The 21,924-nt window shown below is 31.5% G+C and overlaps 1 protein-coding gene across 2 annotated transcripts in view; it reads right to left on the bottom strand.

Annotated features, from left to right (window-relative positions):
• LOC118189003 (homeobox protein engrailed-1a-like) overlaps window positions 1–17,165 on the bottom strand; it is a 103,745-nt gene extending 86,580 nt beyond the window's left edge. For both annotated transcript variants that reach the window (XM_035359533.2, XM_035359534.2), the window contains exon 1: window positions 16,535–17,165. In XM_035359533.2, the coding sequence (XP_035215424.1) occupies window positions 16,535–16,904 (370 nt within the window). In that variant the 5' untranslated portion in view covers window positions 16,905–17,165. The remainder of the gene's footprint in view (window positions 1–16,534) is intronic.
• Window positions 17,166–21,924: the final 4,759 nt, after the last annotated feature.

The raw sequence follows: 21,924 nt of genomic DNA, 5'->3' as shown, positions 1-21,924 counted from the left end.
AAATCATACATTTAAAATGATCTGTTTAAAATATCAACGAGAAGTGGTTGGAAAAATAAAATCAAGCTAAAGTATTTTTTCATCATGCGTTAACTCAACGAGGAAAATTTTGCCCTTGCCTGCTAAAGAAAATACTTAATTGTTCAAGATGCAACTGCGCATTCTTCACTGGATCACTTGGACATGAAGCTTGCAATAAAAATTTTTTGCAAAGGGAATGACGACAATTTCTATTTTGCCAGAACAAAAAATTCGTGATGAAAATACAAACGTGGTCTTTGAGATGCCAGAAAGTATATTAACGATTTAAGCTAGATAGCCGGATTATGATTTCTGGATAAAAATAAATAGGTTGTTACTGAATTTAAATATCCTTATCTCGGCAAATTAGTGTGTACTGAAGTCTCTAAACCTGAAAATGAAGAAGTTTGAAATCACGTTACATATTTTAGTATTAATTAAGCCATCAACTTGAAATGAAAAATAAAGTTTTAAATAGCTTTAGACAGAAGATAATTTTATGATAGTGAACAAAGTAATACAATTTTCCAACCGAACATGAAGTTTTAAAATCGCATTTACTAGCTGATAATTAACTTTAAAAAGTTCCCTCCTTAAATCCTGAAATATTACAAAGCTATAACTTTGACATTTTAGTTAAGAAAGAAAAAGTATTTTAGAAAAAAGAAACGAAACAAGAGAGAAGAAATTTTCCAGCCGAAAATCAATTTGTCATCAGATTGAGTTTGAAAGACAGCCGGGTAATTAGTATCATGTAGGAATGTATCGAAAATCTGCCCAATTTCAGTTGAAATTGGGCACATCTGCAGTTTTCTTTACACTTGCGGTGCTTCAAGAGTATCCCTTACCTTGATATAAGCTGCCTAATTGAATCCGTTAAGAACATCGATTAGTCGAATGCGCTGAAACGCGAAATATTTGTTTGATATCAACAAGTCGATGAAGCTAATAAAGATCTAATGGAGAAGAATTGAAAGAGTATTCAATATTGGCTCTCCGTTAATGAAGGGGAAAAAAATCCCCAATTAAAAGGGCTTCGCGTGACAAAAGCGATTCGGAAATTTCGACCCCGAACACATTATTAGATGTAAGTTATCACACAATCAGCGTTAGCGATTTTACGATAAAATTTTCTCCTGGACGAGAAGTCCTTTAATTGTTTTTTTTTTTTTTTTTTTCCTTAATGAAACCCGTTGGAATTTGGTCTGGATAAGAAGACTGACTAGGGAAAAGGGGAACAATAAATATCCTACTTCTATGCCTCAAAGAAATTCCTTTTCTTTCTTAAATACTTTTTTTTAAAAAACAAAATTATTCCAAAAGTAATTTGAGCTTGTAATTTCCAATAGCATTTTCCGATTTCACAGAAATACGTTTTAGATCAAATTTATGGAGATACGCTCTCAGCTTCACTACGGAGCAGCTTTAATAGTAAATTTATCATAAAATAACTTTTGCTCTTTATTGAAAACTACGAAACTTCAAATTGCTTCAAATTTCATACTGGGTTTTACTTCAAAGACAATTTTCAGATATAAGCTTATCGATTAAGAGTTTTCGTTCTCTTATTCAGATACGAAAATAATGATTGTGCTAATAAATAACTATATGCAACAGATGTCGTAATTTGAATGAAACAGTAAAAGAAAGTCAGAAACATGTACAATGGAATTAGTGAAGACGAATAAAAAATAAAATAAGAGAATTCAAGTTTTCGAAGGTGCTAATTATTCTTAATCATTCTTCGTGAAAGGTAAAGCTAATAAGTCAAGAAATCTTAAAGCTGTTCTGGTAGGATGTTAGAAGATTTTGATGATTCAGAGAGCTCAATATTACTTGTCTGTGAAGTACATCACGCGGGAGGGAAATTGGTATAAAAGATGAACCAGTTACTGGTGAAACAGGTAAAAATTAATGGAATGTACATATGGCTCAAAACAAATGCTTATGAGAGAACTAAACAGCTTTCTTTGGTTAGATCTACCTTTTATAATTACTTTTTTGAATGCTCAAAGTATCGGACAAAAGTATTGATTTCGAATAAAAAAATGGGATGAACATAAATTTGAGTGAAAATATTCTGCTTCACGTGCATATAGTCATTACGCATTTCCAGTTATTTTGTGTTAGCAGAGCCTCTTTAAACGAGGAACTAATATTGGTCCGCAAAAACTGCAGGAGCTTGAGGAAGAAGCAAATGGCGGAGCCTAAAAACTTTCGTTGGCGAAGTAATTAAAGGTAAGCTTAGCGTGTTCCCCCTCTCTTAATCAAAAAACGCACCTCTTAACTTAATCACCGATGTGAAAACTCAAGAAGGGGAGGGGGATTGCGTTTCCCAAAAAAATTCTTCAGTTACGTATCGACACAACCGAAGTCCAGATCGATTGTTGCACTACGAGCTCAGTCCTCGTATCTGCAACTTATTCGTTTTCAAGAGCCGAGGCGGGAGAGTGTTTGGATGGGCTCATTGCGATTCGAGGTTCATCCATTGAGCGTGAAGGGCAATAATCATCTCCAGGTGTTGGATGCACGCGCCCAATCAGGGCCTTCCTCCCTTCGTTATTGGGCAGGGGATTTTTTCACCCCGCGGGTTTCCATCAAAAGAAGGAAACGATATTTGGCGGTGTGCTTTCCACTCAAAACGCCGCTTTTCCAAGGTAGGGAGACGGGATCAGGGGTTGGGCTGTTTCTCTTCCCCCTGCTCCGCACCACCGTTTTCGAGAGGGGTTACAATTGAGAGCAATTCCATGGAATAGGTTGGAACTCCAGATGATCACATGAAATTACTGATCTTGATTAGGTGAAATAGATTTACATTAAAATAATGGCTCTTCTCTCCCCCTTAACGCTAGTCATTCTTCTTGGATATTTATGTCAATGACATATCCTGCCTTCCTTAAACACATGTGACAGATCTATAGAAGAAAAAACTTAAAAAATCTGGTCCTGTCACCATTATAAATTCATAGGTAACCGTGTTTTGTTGCACACCTTTTGTTTAACTATTATTAAAATGTTTTTGTATTAGACATTTTTATTAGAAAGTTCGAAACAGCATTTGCATTTTGTGCAAGGATGAGGAATTTTCTCTTAAAAATGCATTCGTGGAATTCAGTATTTCCCAAACGATAATTTCCTGGTGCTTTCATATAAAGCACGTGTAGATTTAAGAGTGCTTTAAACGATAAAGACTATTGATAATTCAAATTCAGAATGCTATTTTCAGATTTATAAAATTATAGAACATTGTCCGAATAACAGTCTGTAAATTCTTATTCAAATAAATGATTTCATTAACTGGAAACAGTTGAAATCTTCGCATATGAAAGCACGACGCAATATTATTAAAACAAAGATTAATCACGTCTTGTAAAATGATGACACACCTGGCAGGACGAAGTGTTCTAGTGTTAGCAAATTTATTAAATAAAAGAATAGCTTTAACCAAAATGATATGCTCTGGTATTTCAGTAAAACAAAGATAGAATTTTACAGCTAACTATAAGGCTGCATTCTTTTGTTACAATTTAAAAATAATAACTAGAATGTAAAGTACATTTAACTGAATAATTTAAATGGACACTGTTATCTAGAGAACTCAATAATAATGAACATTTTATCAGGCTCGCTACATCAAAATACTATGAAAATTACCAAAAAGTTAAAAATGATGCCCAGTTTTATTAATATAATTATTCACTAATTGCAGTCTGATGACGAAAAATACAAGAATGAATAGCAGTACACAAACTTGTAATTGATGTTCACTGTGATGAAATTATTTTAATTACTTTTAGTATGGGGCCTTTGAGTGCAGTTCTCGAAGTGGCTTATCGAATGATCTGACCTTAAACAACCCATTTTGACGAATTAATCTCAAATCTAGCAATATGTGAAAAGTAAAATTTATTTACAAGTTTAATAAATTCCTAAACGAAATACAACGAAAGGTTTCACAAGTTGTTCTGTTTTCCCCTGAATCATAAAAGATTTACATTTCCATGCATATTTTCTAACTCATCCTTTCTGCTTAGGGATGGCTGTAAAGAGACAAGAAAAGATGTTTCACCAACGTTTAAACCATAAATTCATCCAAATACGTCCTTTTTATAATCCTGCATTTATTTTGGTTTGTTGCAATTTTCATTTTTATTTGCCATTCATAAAAATACTGGTATTTTTTATAGTTTATTATTAAAAAAATTTAAACGTAAGCTGTTAATAAATGTTCTGCAATACACATCTTTCTCAGTACTGCGAAATTTTTCATTTCTAGTCATTCTTCAAAACTTATAACGTTTTTGTCCTCTAACATTTTTTAAAACAGTACATTAGTTTTCAAGCTAAAAAGGAATAAGCAAAATTCGTAAATGCTAGTTTTTGACAAGCATTTCCTCGCGTATTTCTCCCTTTATTTCACTAATTTGACTCCTCGAAAATCAAGAAGGGAAAATTACACGGTATATACCATTTCTAAAGGAAGTGGTTAAAAGAAGAATTTAGGTTAAAAAGCGTATATGAATAAATGTACTAATATTACTACATTTGAAAAAAGTCAGTTAAAGTTATTATGTCCAGTGCTATAATTTTACTTAAATGATGTATTTTACTGTCGATCTACACGTTTCACGTTGTTTCTACAAATCAGAAGTTTGTAAATCGGAAGTTAAAGGAACAGTTAAGAATAGCAAGTAAATGAGATAATATCGTGATTAATTTCTTAAAGAAAGATATTTCTTAAAGAAAGATATTTCTTTATGAAAAGAATAATACAGTTTTTAAACTTTAATATACTATTTTTAATACAGTATAATTTATCCTAATACAATATAAGAAAATAAACAGCTATATAAATTTTCATATACTCGTTTAATGTTTGCAATGAAAAATGAAGAAAACATCGGTATTGCTTCCAAATTTTGTAGTTTTATTTTATATTTTAAATAAAATTTTTTAAACGCTCAAGAACTGAAAGAAATCTAGCTTAAAGCTTAGAAGAATTAAAAAAAAAAAAAAAAAGGAGAGAGAGAAAAAGAAAAGAGAGACAATAGGAGAATAAGTATTGAATATATTTACGCTCCCTAGGCTGTTAAGGTAGAGTGAATAAAGTTAAGGTTAAAGTTAAGGTGTAATTAATGCTTAATGTTAAATCTCTTAGAACAATACAAACTCTTGTAAAACTCTCTAGTGTAGAATACTCTTTTTACCTTAAAATGTGGTATTGCTTTTTTTACTTTACTGCTAAAAATTAATTTACTCCATTGCTGTTATCCGGATAGCAATAATCCTCAACTGTCATGTTAAATTAGTTTCTGAGATAACGGGACCAATCGGATAAAATTGTTGAGCGTTCATTATTTGTGGTATCGTAGATTTCGTTTCAGCATAGTCTTAGTCACGATACAAACAGTCCGAGTGTGCATTTTAGGGAAACTTTCATCATGCCTAAATTTAAAACCCAAATATGAGCCGGATTTCCTTTGGTTTCCTTTGAAATTTTTCGGAAAATGCACCTCTAAAAGAAAACAATGCTAGAGTACTTTACGGTAACTTAAATAACTTTAAATAAACAGAATACATGGACTTACGTGTGCCTAATACCTTTTAATTAAATAAAAAGAAAAAATAAATGCAGTTCCTGTTAATAAAGTATCTTTCTGTTAAATCTTTCCCAAATTTTATGTCGATATTTAGGGATTTTTGTACACCAACCGCCTCAGTGCTAGTTTAGCAAATCAGCATATTGCCATCTACATAAAGTAATTATACAAAATTTATGCATGCTACAAGTTAAATTCTTATTCATGTAATTTGCATTCACATTATTCATATAATTAGTGACATTATCTTCCTTTTAAAATTAATTTAACTACTTGGTTATTAGAACTTGAGTTAGCAGTCTATCACCAATCAAATATAGATTTTAAAAATTACTTTCAATGATCAAGTTGTATCAGTACAATGATAATAAGTATGTGTGATATGTTTGTATGTATTATATTTCTTATTCTACAGCAGAGTGCTTAGATTTTGGTCAGACATTTCAATCATGCATTTGATTTACAGCTGCAAAGATTTTCAATTTTAATTGTTTCCTCTCTTTATTTACTTGTACGCATATGTATATGCGCATGAACTGATGCCAGTATGCTTGTATCTATTTGTCAGTCTATGCATTCGCCTGTCTGTAGATAGCTATTAACGTTGTCGCACACAGCAATCGTACCATATATACATACTAAGTAATTTGATGAAAGTCAGGCGTGTCGTAACCAGAAACACTTTAAAAAAACACACACAAATCTACATCAAACGAGATTCGTAATAATCTGAAACACTTTATATACAATATGTGAAGTTTTCTTCTAAAACTTTGCAAAATTAGAAATAGAACTGCAACTTTCAGTCCAGATGTTCTAGTTATCATACTGTTGATACATAACTATTTGATATATTTTGCTGTTAGATTTTTCGAACGAGCTATTCCGACATTTGACCCAGATGTCATAGCTACCGCATTGCAAATACCTAATAATTTTATATGTTTTACGGTTAGATTTTCCAAACGAGTCCTTTACATGTGCTAACATTTGCTAAATAATAATGAAAATTTAAACTGAATTTCTGAATGGGAGATCTAGTAGAAAGCAAAAATATACTTAGTAAAAATCAAACGAGTTAGTGGCAGTTATAGTATGAAATGAATGCTTGCAAGCATAGTATTTAATTTGCAGTCATTTGAAAATAGATCATTTTATTTCTAATAGTGTGACAAAAAATGTGTTGATTGATATTTTAGGTACGTATATACATGCGTACGTATATACATGCCATGTAAATGAGATTTTAAATAGTCCAGCTGTACCAGAAACAAATTTTGCTATAATATCAGCAATGCGATTTTGAAATGAGCCTATTGTATTCGAAACAAATTTTGCTGTAGTAATGTAATTTCAGCATAGAAAGTAGGCTGAAAATTCCCCATAGTGCTAGATAATGATAGCAGCAATTCAAATGACTATTTTCTTTTTACTAGAAATAATTTTATGTTTTAAAGTAGACTTTACGAAAACATAACGTAACACTAAATCTCTGGCTAAAAACTATAATTATAGCTCTTTCTTCTGCAAAAGAACAGTTGAGACTGCACAGTTCCTTAAAATAAATTTGAATGCCCACTTAAGGTCAGTTTTGACCCTATTTTTCTATGTATAACGGTACAGTGCTGATTAAAAAACGAAAAGTATGATTAATTCCTTTCATTTTCATTGAAAAAGAAATCTAAATGGAATGTATGAAAATATGATTTATTAGATCTGGAAGTCATATATCAAATTTAATTGAGAAGCCTTCTTTTTACACTGGAAGGTCTACCACTTTAAAAATTAATACCCAAAAATTCAAGGTACAGTACACAAAATCTTAAAATAATGTTAAAATTAATCTTAAAGAAAATGTTCACTATAACAGTGCTAAGGAGTAAGGAGAAAAACAGAAACAAATCAAAGACTTTCAATAGTATTATTTCGTCAAAAATGACTCTATGTGGAGAGTTTAGCACTTATTCAAAAAAAAAAAAAAAAAAAAAAGACTTAATTATTTTTAATTTAACGCTACATTTTTTTATTACGTCGTTTGTGCATGAGGCTTACAAGAGCTATTTCCCGCAAGTGAAGTAGCGACAACTTTTGTTTAGCTGAGATATCAAATTCCAGTAGTGAAAAATAATACCAGGTTCAAGGAGCTGAAAAATATCAATATATTTAAAAACTGCAGTCTGAAAACCTCAGATTATTGTTGCGAATAAATACCTCAAAAAGAAGTTTAACATTAAAAGGTTCAGAAAAAAAATTTATGCAAATAAAATAATAATAATAATAATAAACAGAAGTCAGCTCTTCGCATTCAGATATCGGTTTAATACTTGAAAAACGTTAAACTAAACGGTTTTGAGAGGTCTGCTAATTTAGGAAATCCCGAGAAATTCAAGATACAGAACATAAAATCATATACTATTTAAAATGAGGGATTCGGTATGGCAGGGTTAAATGATTAAAAGAGGCAAAAAACTTATTACATTATTTCACTAAAAATTAACTCCATATAAAGATAGTTGTTCCTTTTATTAAGGAAAAAAATTAATCAAGACGTAGCTGTCCATCTTTTTACTGGATTGCATGAACACTAAATTGTAACAAATATTTCTGACATGTGAAGCAGCAACTATTTCTATTTGCCAGTATATGAAATTCGAGTGAAAACAAGAATTTTTTCTTTCACATATTAAAAAAAAAAAAAAAGTATTCGCTTACGTTTATTTTAATTCAGGTTGAGCATGCAGTTGCAATCGAATTAATTAGTTAAGTATAAAATGCAATACGGTTGAAAAAAGTGTCTTAAAATTTGTAACTTCGGCTCTGTTATATATAATTAGAGTTTACTGAGAATCCAATGTCTTATCATTTGCTATATCAATCTCTTTTTAAAATCTTTAATTAGCTGCATGTACTGCTTCGTTTCAAAACAGTTTATCCAAATTTATCAATTACTTAAATTTTTAAACTAGGTAATCTAAAGTATTTTTACTAATTTTTAGCATTTAATTAAAAAAGTGTTTATCTCAGTTAGTTAATTAAAAATTAAAAATCCATAATCTGAACAAATAAAGCTTTGCTTATTTTCATTTGTACACCTGTGTTTTAGAGAACTGAACTTAAATATTTTAGACTTTTAATGAATACTGAAGAAGCATAACTATGAACTATCAAAAAGTATCTTTCTTTAACCGTTTCAAGACGAAAGTAAAATGAGCTACTGAGCCAATGAAAAATTGTTTTAACTACGGAAAGATAAAACTAAATGCAAAGGGCAAACTTTAGGTAGGCGAATTGAGGCAAATACAGAAAATTGCATAAAGGTATTTTTCAAGCAAATTTATTTTTGTCCTAATATCTTGCAAGAAATACTACTTTATCCGAAAGTACATCTGTACTTTTAATTTGTGTGTTAAGGGAGGGGGAGGTCTTCCTGTTTCATGTCTTTATACATATCTGAAGTATGAATACGATTGAAACATTCATTCAGTTTATATTAAACAAACAGCAGTTTTGACGAACAGTGGTCCTTTATTCTTTATGTTTTGCTTTGCAGCAGTTGAAATAAAGTTTTATATTTTTCCTCCGATTTTACACGAAAATCAATTTCTAATCAATCCTAACACCTTAAACCATACCTTAATTTATAAAAAGAGTGTAATAATATTTATTGACTTTTCAAAAACCTCTATGAGACCTACCTATATTGCTGAAATTAGAAAACCACAAATGTTAAAAATTAATATGCCATTCGAAATCTCTCCTTCAACCAAGGATGTGATCAAAGTACTTTTGAGAAGCTCAGATCATGAGTAATCTTAACCATATGTCAAGATGAAAACTTCATTGAAAGGCTCTTCTATTTACCACCTTTTCAGGAATGTTAATAAGCCTGCTCTGTTTCTATAACATCACACAAAAACGTGTTCTTATTTATAAGCTTTTCGAGCAGTATTAAAAATGTTTAGCCATTTCTCGACTCCTTTGTTTCAAAATGAATCTGTTATAAACTTCGACTTCAGATTTTGCTTCGGTTTGCAGTTTTAAAATGTTAATTATAATTATCTCAATATGCGTTTATACAATAAAACTTATATCCTCATTCATTTCAATTTTAAAATAAGTAGCAGCATCAAAGTTCAAACTAAAATTTTAAATTATGAGAAATAATGTAATTTTGAACTAGAATTTTGAGCAGTTAAGTCAATAAAATATTCCTTCAAACTTTTATTTCATATATTTGTTGCCTTTGTTACATCTTCTAGCATTATGCTCATTCCTAATGCATGTATTTTCAAATTTCACTGCTGTTATAGAATGACAATAAGAGATAAATCAATCCGAATGCATTTCATCACTTTCACAATTTTATTAACGCTGTATAACATCAATGAAATATACTTTAAGAAATCTAAATTAATGAACACGAAACTTGCAACAGCTACATCCCATGATTGTAATCAGGCGTGATTTTTCTCCCAAATAAACTATCCCAAATAAACTATCGAATTACCTTAGAATTAAAAATTTAGTGAAAGTAGTAAACAAACTTATTGAAAAATGTGTATAGTAATAGAAAACTTAAATAAATATCATTCAACGTCATTACAGATAATCTTCCAGATGTAACTAACTCTTGTGAGATTAAAGTTGGGTTACGGGCGCTCCGCAATCAAAATTAATAATTAAGGACTCTGGAAGCTACAAATAACGAAAGAGTTTTAAATAATTAATACAGCATCATTAATCATTAATAATTTGTTGTCATACACCAGTACGCAAGTTCACTTTCAAATATTTTAAATTCTAATCTGAACATTGAAAGGTCAATTCTAAACTGAAGTTAAATTGAGTATAGGCAAATGTTGTCATCTATATTACATTAGAAGAGAAGATTAATATTGCAGTTTTCTTCCTGTTCTATCATACTTTCATATTTCTGTATTTATTCGACATAATCTTGCTGAAACAGTAAAAGAGGAATCTAAAATAGCTATACCTGAACAACTTTAAATACACGCAGCTTTAAGTTTTTGCTTCAGAAGTTCAGAAGTTTTCAGAAATTCTAAGTAAAATATGTAACACTGAATTTTGTTTCATTAAAAACGTGCATGCATTTTTATAGGAATGCTATTATAATGCGTTTCTCACTTTCTGGTAAATAATGAAGTTAAAAGGAAACAAAATCTGGAATTCATAGAAAATTCTGAATTTTATTATGTGTTTTTAATGTCTAGAGTTTTTTTTTTTTTTTTTTTTTTTTAATATTTGGCTAGCCATATTTCATGTACTAATTATATCTGCCGAGTTCATGCTGCCAATTTACTTTTTTCCCCTTCAGATACTTGATCTTTCTCTACTGTCTCGACAATCATACCGAAAAACGAACAATTAAAAAAAATTAGTTCTAAATGTTTTATCTAATATTTATATCTAGTCGATTTTTTCAATGGCAAAACATTGCTCTGTACATTAAATATAACGCTATACTCAAAATTGCTCTTGAATGCTCTTAAAAGCTTTTTTCCCCAAACTTATTCAAGTATTCTTTGCAAAAGATTGACCTGCATGTTACTTGCAAACTCATTTATAAACTTAAATTATGACTCGCGTATATTATACAAAACTAAATTCGCAACGAATTATTAAATAAGTTCATTATAAGTTATTATAACATTGACATGATGTATGATGTAATGTACCGTCGGTATCTGATACTAAACGCACGATTTATGCTTAAAATAAGTATTTATTTCAAGAATTGTTTCTTAATAGCTAGTTTTTTTTAGCGGAATTGTATTTTTGCGAGAAATTTTAGTGTCTTTTTATGCACACAACAGAATTGCAAGCCAGCCTTTTAATGTCCGGCAGCCAGTACTCTTTCCTGTATTTTGTTGTTTGATTTCGTACTATTAAATTTTAAATTTTATCTAATGTATACATTATTTAAAACCTTAAGCCTTATTAACCTTTAACCTTATTAATTATAATTAATATTATTTTACAAATATAATCGTGTTAATAATATTACTCTATACATAGAGGAATTTTCCCTCCAATATCGTCATATCTTTTGCAATGGAAACAAAACTTCAGTGCACACTGCTGAAGGCAAATATTGCTAATTATCACTTCAACCCAGCTGAGCACTTTGCTATTCACAAGAGGCACGGAGTTTTGACAGATTGTCCCAATAATTAATAATTTCTACAGTGTATCTGAAATATCGAAGTCAGTAAGATACACTATACTTCTACAATGTACCTGAAATTTTGTTTTATATATATATTTAAATATACTACATATTAAATATTTTCATAAACTATGTGCCAAAATTTAAAACTAAATTCATCACGGGCAATTTAGTTTCGACACATATTAGGAATTTCTACGAAATTACCGATAAAGAGTAAAAAAAGGCCCTACAATTTTTAATCTTTATAAGTTGATTGGTTCATTTTTGGGGGAGGGGGTCCAAACTGAGGCCAATATTCAAGATAATTTCAGATTGTTTCCTTTATCGTTTTTTATTAACAAAGTTTAAACTAACAGATCAGAATGAGCAGGTCTTCAAGTATATCCTAACCTTTATAAGGCTATTTGTCACACCTCCATTTAACTTCATAAACGTATTTATTAAAGACTTATCTGCGTTTTACAACCCTTCAGAACTAAATGATAAATGTTAATATCTATTTTTCTTGGTCTGTCCGTTATTCTCAATAATTGAGATCATTCATTTCAATCTGATAGCTGGTAATCTTTTCGAAGCTAGCATATAACCCATCTTAAGCTTTAGAATATCAAACAAAAAAAACCATAAAATATATTTCGTCTTTTTTAAAAGTAACAGACTAATAAAGAATTTAGAGAGATTAGACAAGACTGCTGATGAACCATGAAGATTAAAGTCGTCGAGGGGTAAAATTTAACAATAATAAAGCTAATGTTTGAATTGGAAAAATTTAACAAAGGGAAAAGCATTATCACTTTTATTTTTCCATGTCTTACCTCGTTTAACGAGGATAAAAACAGAATAGGGAACATTTTCTCTTCCAAAATTTGACAAGGGGCAACTGAAGTCTGCCCTCTTTGAGCATACCGGTTATTTTAGCATAATTCTAACCGGTTGGCCACAGCTTTATACCTTGTGAACAAGATTACCTAACTGGACAATAAAACACTTGAATTTAAGAAGGCTAAATAGTTAACTATCGCAATATAACAGCAGAAAAAAGGAGAGAGAGAGAGAAAAAAAGAAACCATCTGACTCTCCCTTTCTAATAGAAGTTTTAATTTCCAAAACTCTTTTTCTTATAAATTTTTTTATTACTGAAACGTTCTCTCTTTCTCTCTAGTTCTCTGTAATAAAATTGTATCTCTGAAACGTACAGTATTTTGATGCTGAGCTTAGCTCTTTCACTAGATGCAGCTTAAAAAGCTTTTTTTTTTTTTTTTTTTTTCCCCTTTAGTATTAAATGTATGTCACTTCTGCTGCGAAGCGAAGCACAGGTGGATTTATTTTTATTAACTCAAATTTCTACACATATTTTTTTTCTTTGCAGCAAATGAATTTTTATACTATTTATACTATCTTTTGTCATTAGCTCAACGTAAAGGCTTCCGTGAATAAGAGGCGATTTCTCTTAAAATATCCTTCACGAAGGCATCCCTTCCCTTAGGTAGATAGTCCTAGAAGAATGTTTTTTTGTATTCAGATAACCTAACCTAACCAAGAAAAAGTTATATCTCGCCTTTTATCAGCAGACACAAGTGTAGAATTATTAAAGGGAACGTCTTATTTTTTTTTAAAAAAAAAGCTTTCGTTTATCCTAAAATATTATACATTCTGCCATTTACAAACTATCTCGAGTTTTCCATAAGATGACATTTATTGCACATTTCAATAAACCTGACGAAGAACATTGGCAATTTTGAATTTTGGTAAGATGAGAGGATAAGATCTATCACAATGACAACCTTATAAACTGTTTCGTTCAGCAGTTTTATTTTATTCCTTTAAAACGAGGTCTTAAAATATCGTTTTTAAAATTTGACCTCAAAATAACTTTTCGAAATAAACCCCCCTGTTACAGAAGACAAACGGAGTAACGTCTTGCGAGCCATGCTTCTAACATTGCAATCAATTGAAATGCCATTCATAACATTATCCAGGACCAGAATCGGCTCGATTGCGAGTTGCATGACTTCCCTGCCATCTAGCATGGTTTATTGCGTTATAAACGATTTTCCCGCGCAGATTTTGTCTCCCGGACGTTGCTATTTATCCCGATTCGATGGAAGGATTCCCCTCCTAGACACCCTCAAAGCGTTGGCTAGAGAAACGATGCCGACTGCTCCGTAACCAATCCCGCAGCGACTGTCTAGGGCGATCCGCAAAGAACAGCGCTCCGCGGAGCTCGCTTTGAACTTAACGCTCACAGGAGCTAACGGGATGTTTCCAATAATATCATTTAAATTTTTTTCGTTAAAATAAATAAAAAATTATATAGTGAACTGTCCCTCACTGACGAATGCTTTTAGCATTTTCGTTTTGGACAGTGATAGTTTCCCCTTTTTTGTAAATCATTACTTCGATCGGCAGGAAAATTACAATTTACTTACGCCGTATATTTACTTTCACAGGAGATCTGAGAGAGATTTTAGAGAATAGAGGGCGCACGCGCTGTGCTCTAGATTAAAAATGTTTATTCTTTGTGATTTCTAGATTCCGTTCCTTTTTATTTTTTTATTTTTTATGATAGCGTTTCTTTCTTGGAATTAATTTAAATTTCTTTGAAAAATGAAGAAATCAAAATTGGATTCTAGTCTCTTCTATGAGTTAAATGAAAAGAATTTTTGATTGCGCACATATATAACATTTTCAATTAATTTAAAATAAATTACGTAGCTAATAAACTTGTTTGAGGAATTTTGTTGCATTAATTTTTATAAGTAAAGAACAAATTATTTATTATTACTCAAGTACTCTTAAAGACATGGCAAAGTCCGACTACAATGTAGACGAGTTGTGATTTATCTCATATCTTTATATTTCACGGAAAAAGGGAAATTCAAAGTTTGTTGACAATTATTTATTCTTAAACAAGATTGCGGCTGATTTGCATATTTCAGTATCAAGAAAGGTTAAACATTTTATCCCTTACATTTTTCCTAAATAAATATGCATATAATTGCGGAAACAAATTTTGAAGCATATGTCTTCCAAGCAAAATTATACAAAACAAAAAGGATCACATAATTTTAGTTATGAAGTTCAAGTTCACAATATTCTTTAGAGTTATCTGAGAGACAATTATTTAAAAGTTTTCTTAAAGGAATGAAAGTTTACATTTTTACATTTTGCTTTTATAAAATTATTTAAGTAAATAGTATTTTACTACAGGTTCGATTTTCATCGAAATATACATTCCATGAGGTTTCTTCTATTTTAAACAGGAAAAGAGTAAAAACACAATGTCATTAATACACGCTTAGGAATATGTCATATTTTAAGTGTGAAACAGCGAAATATCATATAATTTAAATCTTTCTTAAACACATCATTAGCATAATATGTGAAAACAACTCTCATTAAATTGCCAAGTTAAACTTGCATCATTCACAAGCAATGACTCTTAAATTCTTCCAACGTGAAATCGAAGTCAGAGGCATGCAAAAACACTCCTGTCATAAATATACACCAAATTCAATATAATCACAAACTTGATTTAATTTGTTTACTCGTTTTTTAAGTTAAATGCTCACTTTCGATGCCATGATCACTAAAAATGTAAAAATGATAGTTTTCTAGACATCATTTTCGTAGTGTCTAAAGCACGGATGTATTTTTATGAAAGCTAGATGATACAGAATGGTTAAAAAAAATTTTAAACATATTATTACTTTAAAGCTAAATAATAGAAAGTGCCCTATTTTATTACCCTTGGTCATTTTTATTTTGAAGATAACATTAACTCCAATGCATATTTTTAGATACTCTTTTTGCGTATCATCCACCATCTTCTTGCATGTCAGGAATCATGAAATAAAATATTAGAAAAACTTAATGAGAAAAACAATTTTTTTTTTCTCTATTTGGGCAAACGGTAATAAGAAGGCTCAGCAAAGTGTCAAGACTGATTTAATAAAGATCCCTTATTGCTGCTTAATAGGCAATGCCTAATGTTTTGTTTCGTACTTAACAAATATGTAGAAGAGTATCCACTTAAAATTTAAGCTAATAGCTTTGAATGTAATTTGATTTGTTTACCTTCTTCTTTTCGAGTTCACGTTCATGCGCAATTCAAATACACTACCGGTAAGTTTTATTGTGTTTGTTTCGATTTATATTATAAGAGGGTTGTCCTTTATCATGCTTCATTTTTCAATAATCAGTGGAAAGGATAATAATTTTTGTCAAAGCAACTACCCCTACCCTAATTTCAGAAGTGAAGACTTTTAGTTCAATGCTTGCATATATTAGTGTACAACACATTTGGGGGAGGGGAGGAACAGGGTCCGAAATTTGCTGCTCTGAGTTCTACAGATAGAAACTGCATAAACATACACTGTTTCAATTTAATTCTTTAAAGAACTGTATACTTTGGGAGTGTTTTAATTTAAAAGTTATTAATAAGACTGGGTTTTTAGCTGGATAAATTTTAAAAAAATCATGACAAATAATACGGGATAGAGCGCATGAGTTAAATGGGGTAGAGCCGCACCTAATAAGGAAAAATACAAGCTACTGAAGGGGCACATCGATTGATTTTCAACACCTGAGTCTAACATAGAAACAATAACCCGGTTGCCTAGGTGACGCTCGGAGTTCATTTCTGTAGGTTAAGCAGACCTTCAGCAAATGGATCTGCAGTCCAAGACCTCGTAGAAAATAGTTAAAAAAGGGTGAAACTTACCAGAGGAAGGCCGATCAGAGTATCTGGTACAAAATATCCACGCAGGCCACATAAGGCCTGCGGGTCCCCCTGGGGTACCAGGCCCTCCAGGACCTCCTGGACCTCCCGGACGGTCGGCCGATCGTCCAGGAGCTGCATTTTCGTTCTGAGGTGTGCTGGAGTTCGTGGGCTCTTTGGAATGTCCTTTTTCCCTGTCGGTGGTGTCCCTCCTTCCAAAGTCCGGGGAGAGGATTTTTTCGATGGAAAATTTGAGTGAATGAGAAGGAGCCTCCGGGGCCATCGGTCGGCCCGTATGAGCCGGTGAGGACCGCTCCTGGGGTGATGAGGAGCGGCTTTGGACGGAACTCGGCCGCTCAAGGTCTAGCGCCATGGGCCTGTCGTCGCTCCACGCTCCGCCGGAACGACGACTCGCGATGTCCGCTGCCTGTTCCGTTACGCCGATTTGCTCCGATCCCCTGCAGCCTGCTGCATCTGAAGGAGGGAGGAGATGCTCCACCCTCCGGCCTCTGGCTTGGAAGACACTCCAAATACTCAGAAAACAGTCTGAACTCTCTCGCTCCGAAAACACACAAAACTGAAAGGGGTGCTCGAGTTTTTTGCAACTGCCCGCCTGCGACCGAGTTCGCGAGTTTTGTCGTCCCTTTTTTCGAACGACGCTCCGAGCCTCCGCTGTTTGGCAGCCTTTCCGCTTGGCGGCGCCAAAGCTCCGCCCTCTACCGTCTCCCCACGTGGCGGGGATCCAATCCAAAGACGCCTTAGAGGCGGAGCGAAAAAAGCTTTTATTAAAATGTCAGCGTGCGCCGATGGGTGGAGATTGAGAGAGCAGCGGCGATTTTGCGTCCAGGGATATTTCAATCGCTCGCCGCCTGATGAGATAATTCCGACAAAGAACACTCCGATTTTGATTTTTTTTTTATTATTTTCCATCGTTACTTCAGGGTGGCCGAAATTCCAAATTTCAAAAGAAGGGACCCTGCGTCCTTGGAATCTTCTAGTTTACCGAAACCCATTTCAAAGTCATTAGGGTCCCTTCCTCAGGATAACAGCTCTTGGGAAGTTTATTGTCGGGACGCAGAAAAACTCTGGAATGCGAAATCAGTTTCTTGGAAGCAAACAAGCATATCTCTCTTCACGCAGACAAAATCTTGCAAGCAACGAAACTAGATGTGTCGCTCAGCAGCGTAGTATTTATATATGATGATATTATTATTATTTTAGTCTGACAGATTTTTTTAATAAACTTGGATAAAGGAAAAAAGAATATTAATAACTCACTATATTTACATTAAGCGCATGCTTATTGTTTTCCCAGTTTTATTCGGTTTGTTTATAAAAGTTGTTACTTTGCCTTTCAAACACTTAAATTTGGTACCTAGCAAAACGCATAAATATAGCATATTAGAACGTTCAGTTAAAAAAAATAAACTATTCTAAGACCTTGTAAATTTTATTTAAACTTTCTCAGAAGGCATATTTTTAAATAAATAAATATAAATCAAAAAGCAAAAAAATCGGAACACAAAAGAATAAAATTCCGTATTAAAAATTCTTGAAGGTCCAACCTGATTTCTCCGGGTTACATTATGAACTGGCAGAACCCACAAATTAAAAAATAAAAATACAAATTGGAATCAAATAAAGTTCACTCCAAAGAGATCAATAATGTAATAATATTTTATAAATCATATAAAATACAGAAAATTTGTACATAAGAAAACCAAAAATAATAAAAGCTTTAACCTCCTTTGTTTAACTCCTCGCTTCAAAATAAATAAATAAATAAATAAAAAATAAAAATAAAAAACAGAACAGGAAAAGTGATTTGATGCCTTAAACCAAATTGATTAATACTAATTAATTGTTCCTCTAAAATCCTTTGAGACTCCAAACCATTTTTTTATTAATGCAACTTTCATACAAAACAAAATTTATTTTTAAAGTCTAAAAAATTTAGGTCTTTTCCCTACACGTTTTCACACTCATACAGTAAAAACATTTGCATACAAATGCAAAAAAATTAAAAAAATCAGAAGAAGCCTAAACAGGCTAAAAACTAGCTAAATTTAAGGCAAAATTAAAAATAAATTCTATTTCCATAATAAAAGGATCAATTTAATTTCAAATTAAAAAAATTGTTTAGGCAAAGTATTTATATCTTAATACTAGGACTGACTCATTTATGTAAAGAAAAGCAACAACTTTTTTGTGAATTAAAAATTTTTTTCTTAAAAGAAAATTAAAAATTGTAAATTCTGCAGTGAACCTAGTAAAAAAGGGGGGAAATTATTTATATATGCAGAAAATTTAAGATTTTTAAGCCCACCAGTTTAGCTCTTCATGCACCAAAGCGAAAATGAATTCGTGATTGAAAAATATTGAATAGCACAGTTTTAATAATTGAATTTTCAGCACCTTCAACACTTCGTATTCACGGCTAAATGTTTGAACTTTATACTTCCTTCTTTAATTAGATTCACTTTTTAAAAGAATTCTTGAAATAGTTATCAAGATATAAATGATGTAAACGAACTTGAAAACTTTCGAATGGTCACTCATTTGGTATTCCTATTATTTGAGAACAAGATTATCGAAAGAACAAACGGAATATTTAATGTTATTATAATCTTTAAACACGTGTTGTAGTTACATTTAATTACTATTAACATAATTGTTAATTATTATTAAAGTAATAACTTTTAAAATTATTATTAACAAAAATTAAAACTATAATAAATAATTCTAAGTGATTTTCACGTCTCATTAAATGAGACGGATAGTATTTTTCAGCATAATCTTTGCACTTTCCCCCTTTAATTTATGAAATATTTTTACAAATATTATCTAACATTACAAATTTCGCAAATACCGGAATGGAAAATATTCGTCTATACAACTTATGATGTTATTTAATATGATCAATTACTTTTACTGTTTTTGATTTATTTGAAAATATTGCAAAGTTCAAAATTAATTATCAGTGAAACTTTCGAAACCGTGATTTTAATAGCACAGTTTTAAATAACAATTCATGTTTATATCGTTTTCCTGATCTATTCCATTTTAGACTGCATAAAAGGATTGTATTGATGCTCTAAATCATTGGTTCTCAACGGAGGGGGGGCATTGGAAGGATGCTGAGGGGCTATGAGCTTGTTTTGGAAGACAGGGGGGCGGCGACTATGTTCTGGACTGTAGGGGGAGATGAACATATTTTGTCATTCGAACTTAATTTAAAAACTCCGCCAAAAATTTATTAAATCGATTATCCGATTTACACCATTTGTACCACAAATAAAATGAACTTATGCGACGGCTTCCCTCATTCACTTCTAAGAATGGAGAGACGAATCCGCAAAAAATTCATCCTGACAAACAAAATAAAGATTTGTCGTTTTTCCCGAACATCAGAGCCAAGTTTTTGAAAGCTCCCGTCTGTCTCAGGGTTACTAGCAACCTCATAAAAAAATGCGACAGTGGCTTGATAGCCTTTTATATTATATAAAAATTAATTGTTAATTAAGGGAAAGCTCATATTATAGGCGAAGAGTTGATACAAAAAAGAAAAGTCGACTCCAAATCGTGGAAAAAAGAGGACTTGCGCCTTCATCTCTCTAAACATATTGAGCCGAACGTTAGGAAACTGGTTCTGAACCATTAAGCAGACATCCTACTGATCATACTTGATTGTTTCATTGATATTACTAATTATTTAATTAAGAATAAACAATTTTTAAACATAAAATATCGCTTAAGCAATTTTTTTCTGGCATTAGTCATTTCAGTTTTAACAAAAGAATGTTAACGATAGTTTTGGCTCGAGTTAAATAAAAAAAAATTGGAGTGTAAGTCGAGTGAAAAAAATTACTTAGACTTTTTGCCTTTTATAATTCAGGAATCCCCCTTTCCCATGCCTAAATTACAGGATTTTCACAAAGGAGGGCGTTGAAAAGTTTTTCGCTACTTGAGGGGGGGGGGGAGGGTAGCTTCGAAAAGGTTGAGAATCACTGCTCTAAATGCTATTTCACACTGATTCTCAAATCACCATTTTTACCTGTCTTGTTTCTTTTGATGAAAAATATACATGATATCAGAGCTACATTTTTCATTTATAAATTATACTTAAGTGGGACATTAGGTATGAAAAAATTTCCTTAAAATGATAAAATGTGGAAAAGTAAAGGGAGTAGCTGCTCGGGATTCGTTCACTGTACCTTCTTTGAATATCTGCTCAGTTTTAGCCGCAAACCCGAAGATAAAAGACATATCAGTGAGCTCCGCTTTCGTTGTAAAGAAGCATAGCATTGGAAATCCGCACGGGGAATGACAACTGACGCCTGCAGAACGCTTTTACCTAGCACTCAACAGCGTTCTATGCCATCTCAACTCGCCATTTCCGCGCATACATTCTATTAAAAAATATACTTGTTTCAGACCCCTCTGTCAGTCTTTACCTTTTTACCAGCTATTTTTGAATCACCCTGTATAAGTGAAATGTAATTTTAAGAAAGAAAATTAATTTTCAAAGCTCGGGTTTTACTACTTTTGATGATTATACGATTATATGATTTTTTTTCTTATATAAAATAAATTTATAAAATATTTTACCAATGTTTGCGAAACCTTCTCTATTTAATAAATTAAATGAAAATAAGTTCTTTCTATCTTCAAAGATTCCTACTGTATTTTTATTTCTTTAAACTTAAAAATTTCTTATAAAAATTATTTTCTACTCCTTAAAATTTCAGGTACATATCTACTCAGCAACAGCTCAAGAGAAATTCTCATATTCGAAAGTCGTGTATTTCTTAACTAGAAAATATTTTAAAAGTATTGTCTCTATAATTTACGGAGTACAATCTTAGCAACTAGTTAATATTGTGTTTAATCTATTTGCCTTGTAGTTAATATTGTGTTTAATCTATTTGCCTTTAATCTATTTGCCTAGAGTCGTTTTCAAATTAAAACTAACATTCAGATAAAAACAAAGCTAATGCTGCTTAGCTGCGCTTATTAAATGATTCCATCACAGATTTGAAAATAGAAATATTTATTATTTTAATCGTAATTTTTATATTGCAACTGTAAGCCATTTATTATTAAAAAAACCTGTATATATGAATGTACTATTTTACTTTATGGAAATATGAATGCACTGTTTCAATTTATTTTTTGCTTTTAAATACCATTAAATATTACATACTTTCTTAAATAAAAAAAAATTCTTAATGCCTTTTATAAACGAGGTGTTTTTATGATTTTTTATTTCAGCCTGTGTAGATATCAGTAATAAACCAAGTAATCTTGTTTAGGGCGCATAAGTTTACTAAAGAGCAATTATTTTTGAATTGAATTTGGAAAATTTAGCTCTTTCGCAACTAACTACCAGTAAT

This window comes from Stegodyphus dumicola, chromosome X1 (genome assembly GCF_044657685.1).
Source record: "Stegodyphus dumicola isolate Sdum_Otavi_A_Nest chromosome X1, ASM4465768v1".
NCBI lineage: Eukaryota > Metazoa > Arthropoda > Arachnida > Araneae > Eresidae > Stegodyphus > Stegodyphus dumicola.
The sequence above is the reverse complement of the archived record's forward strand: the minus strand, read 5'-3'. Positions and strand labels throughout refer to the sequence as shown.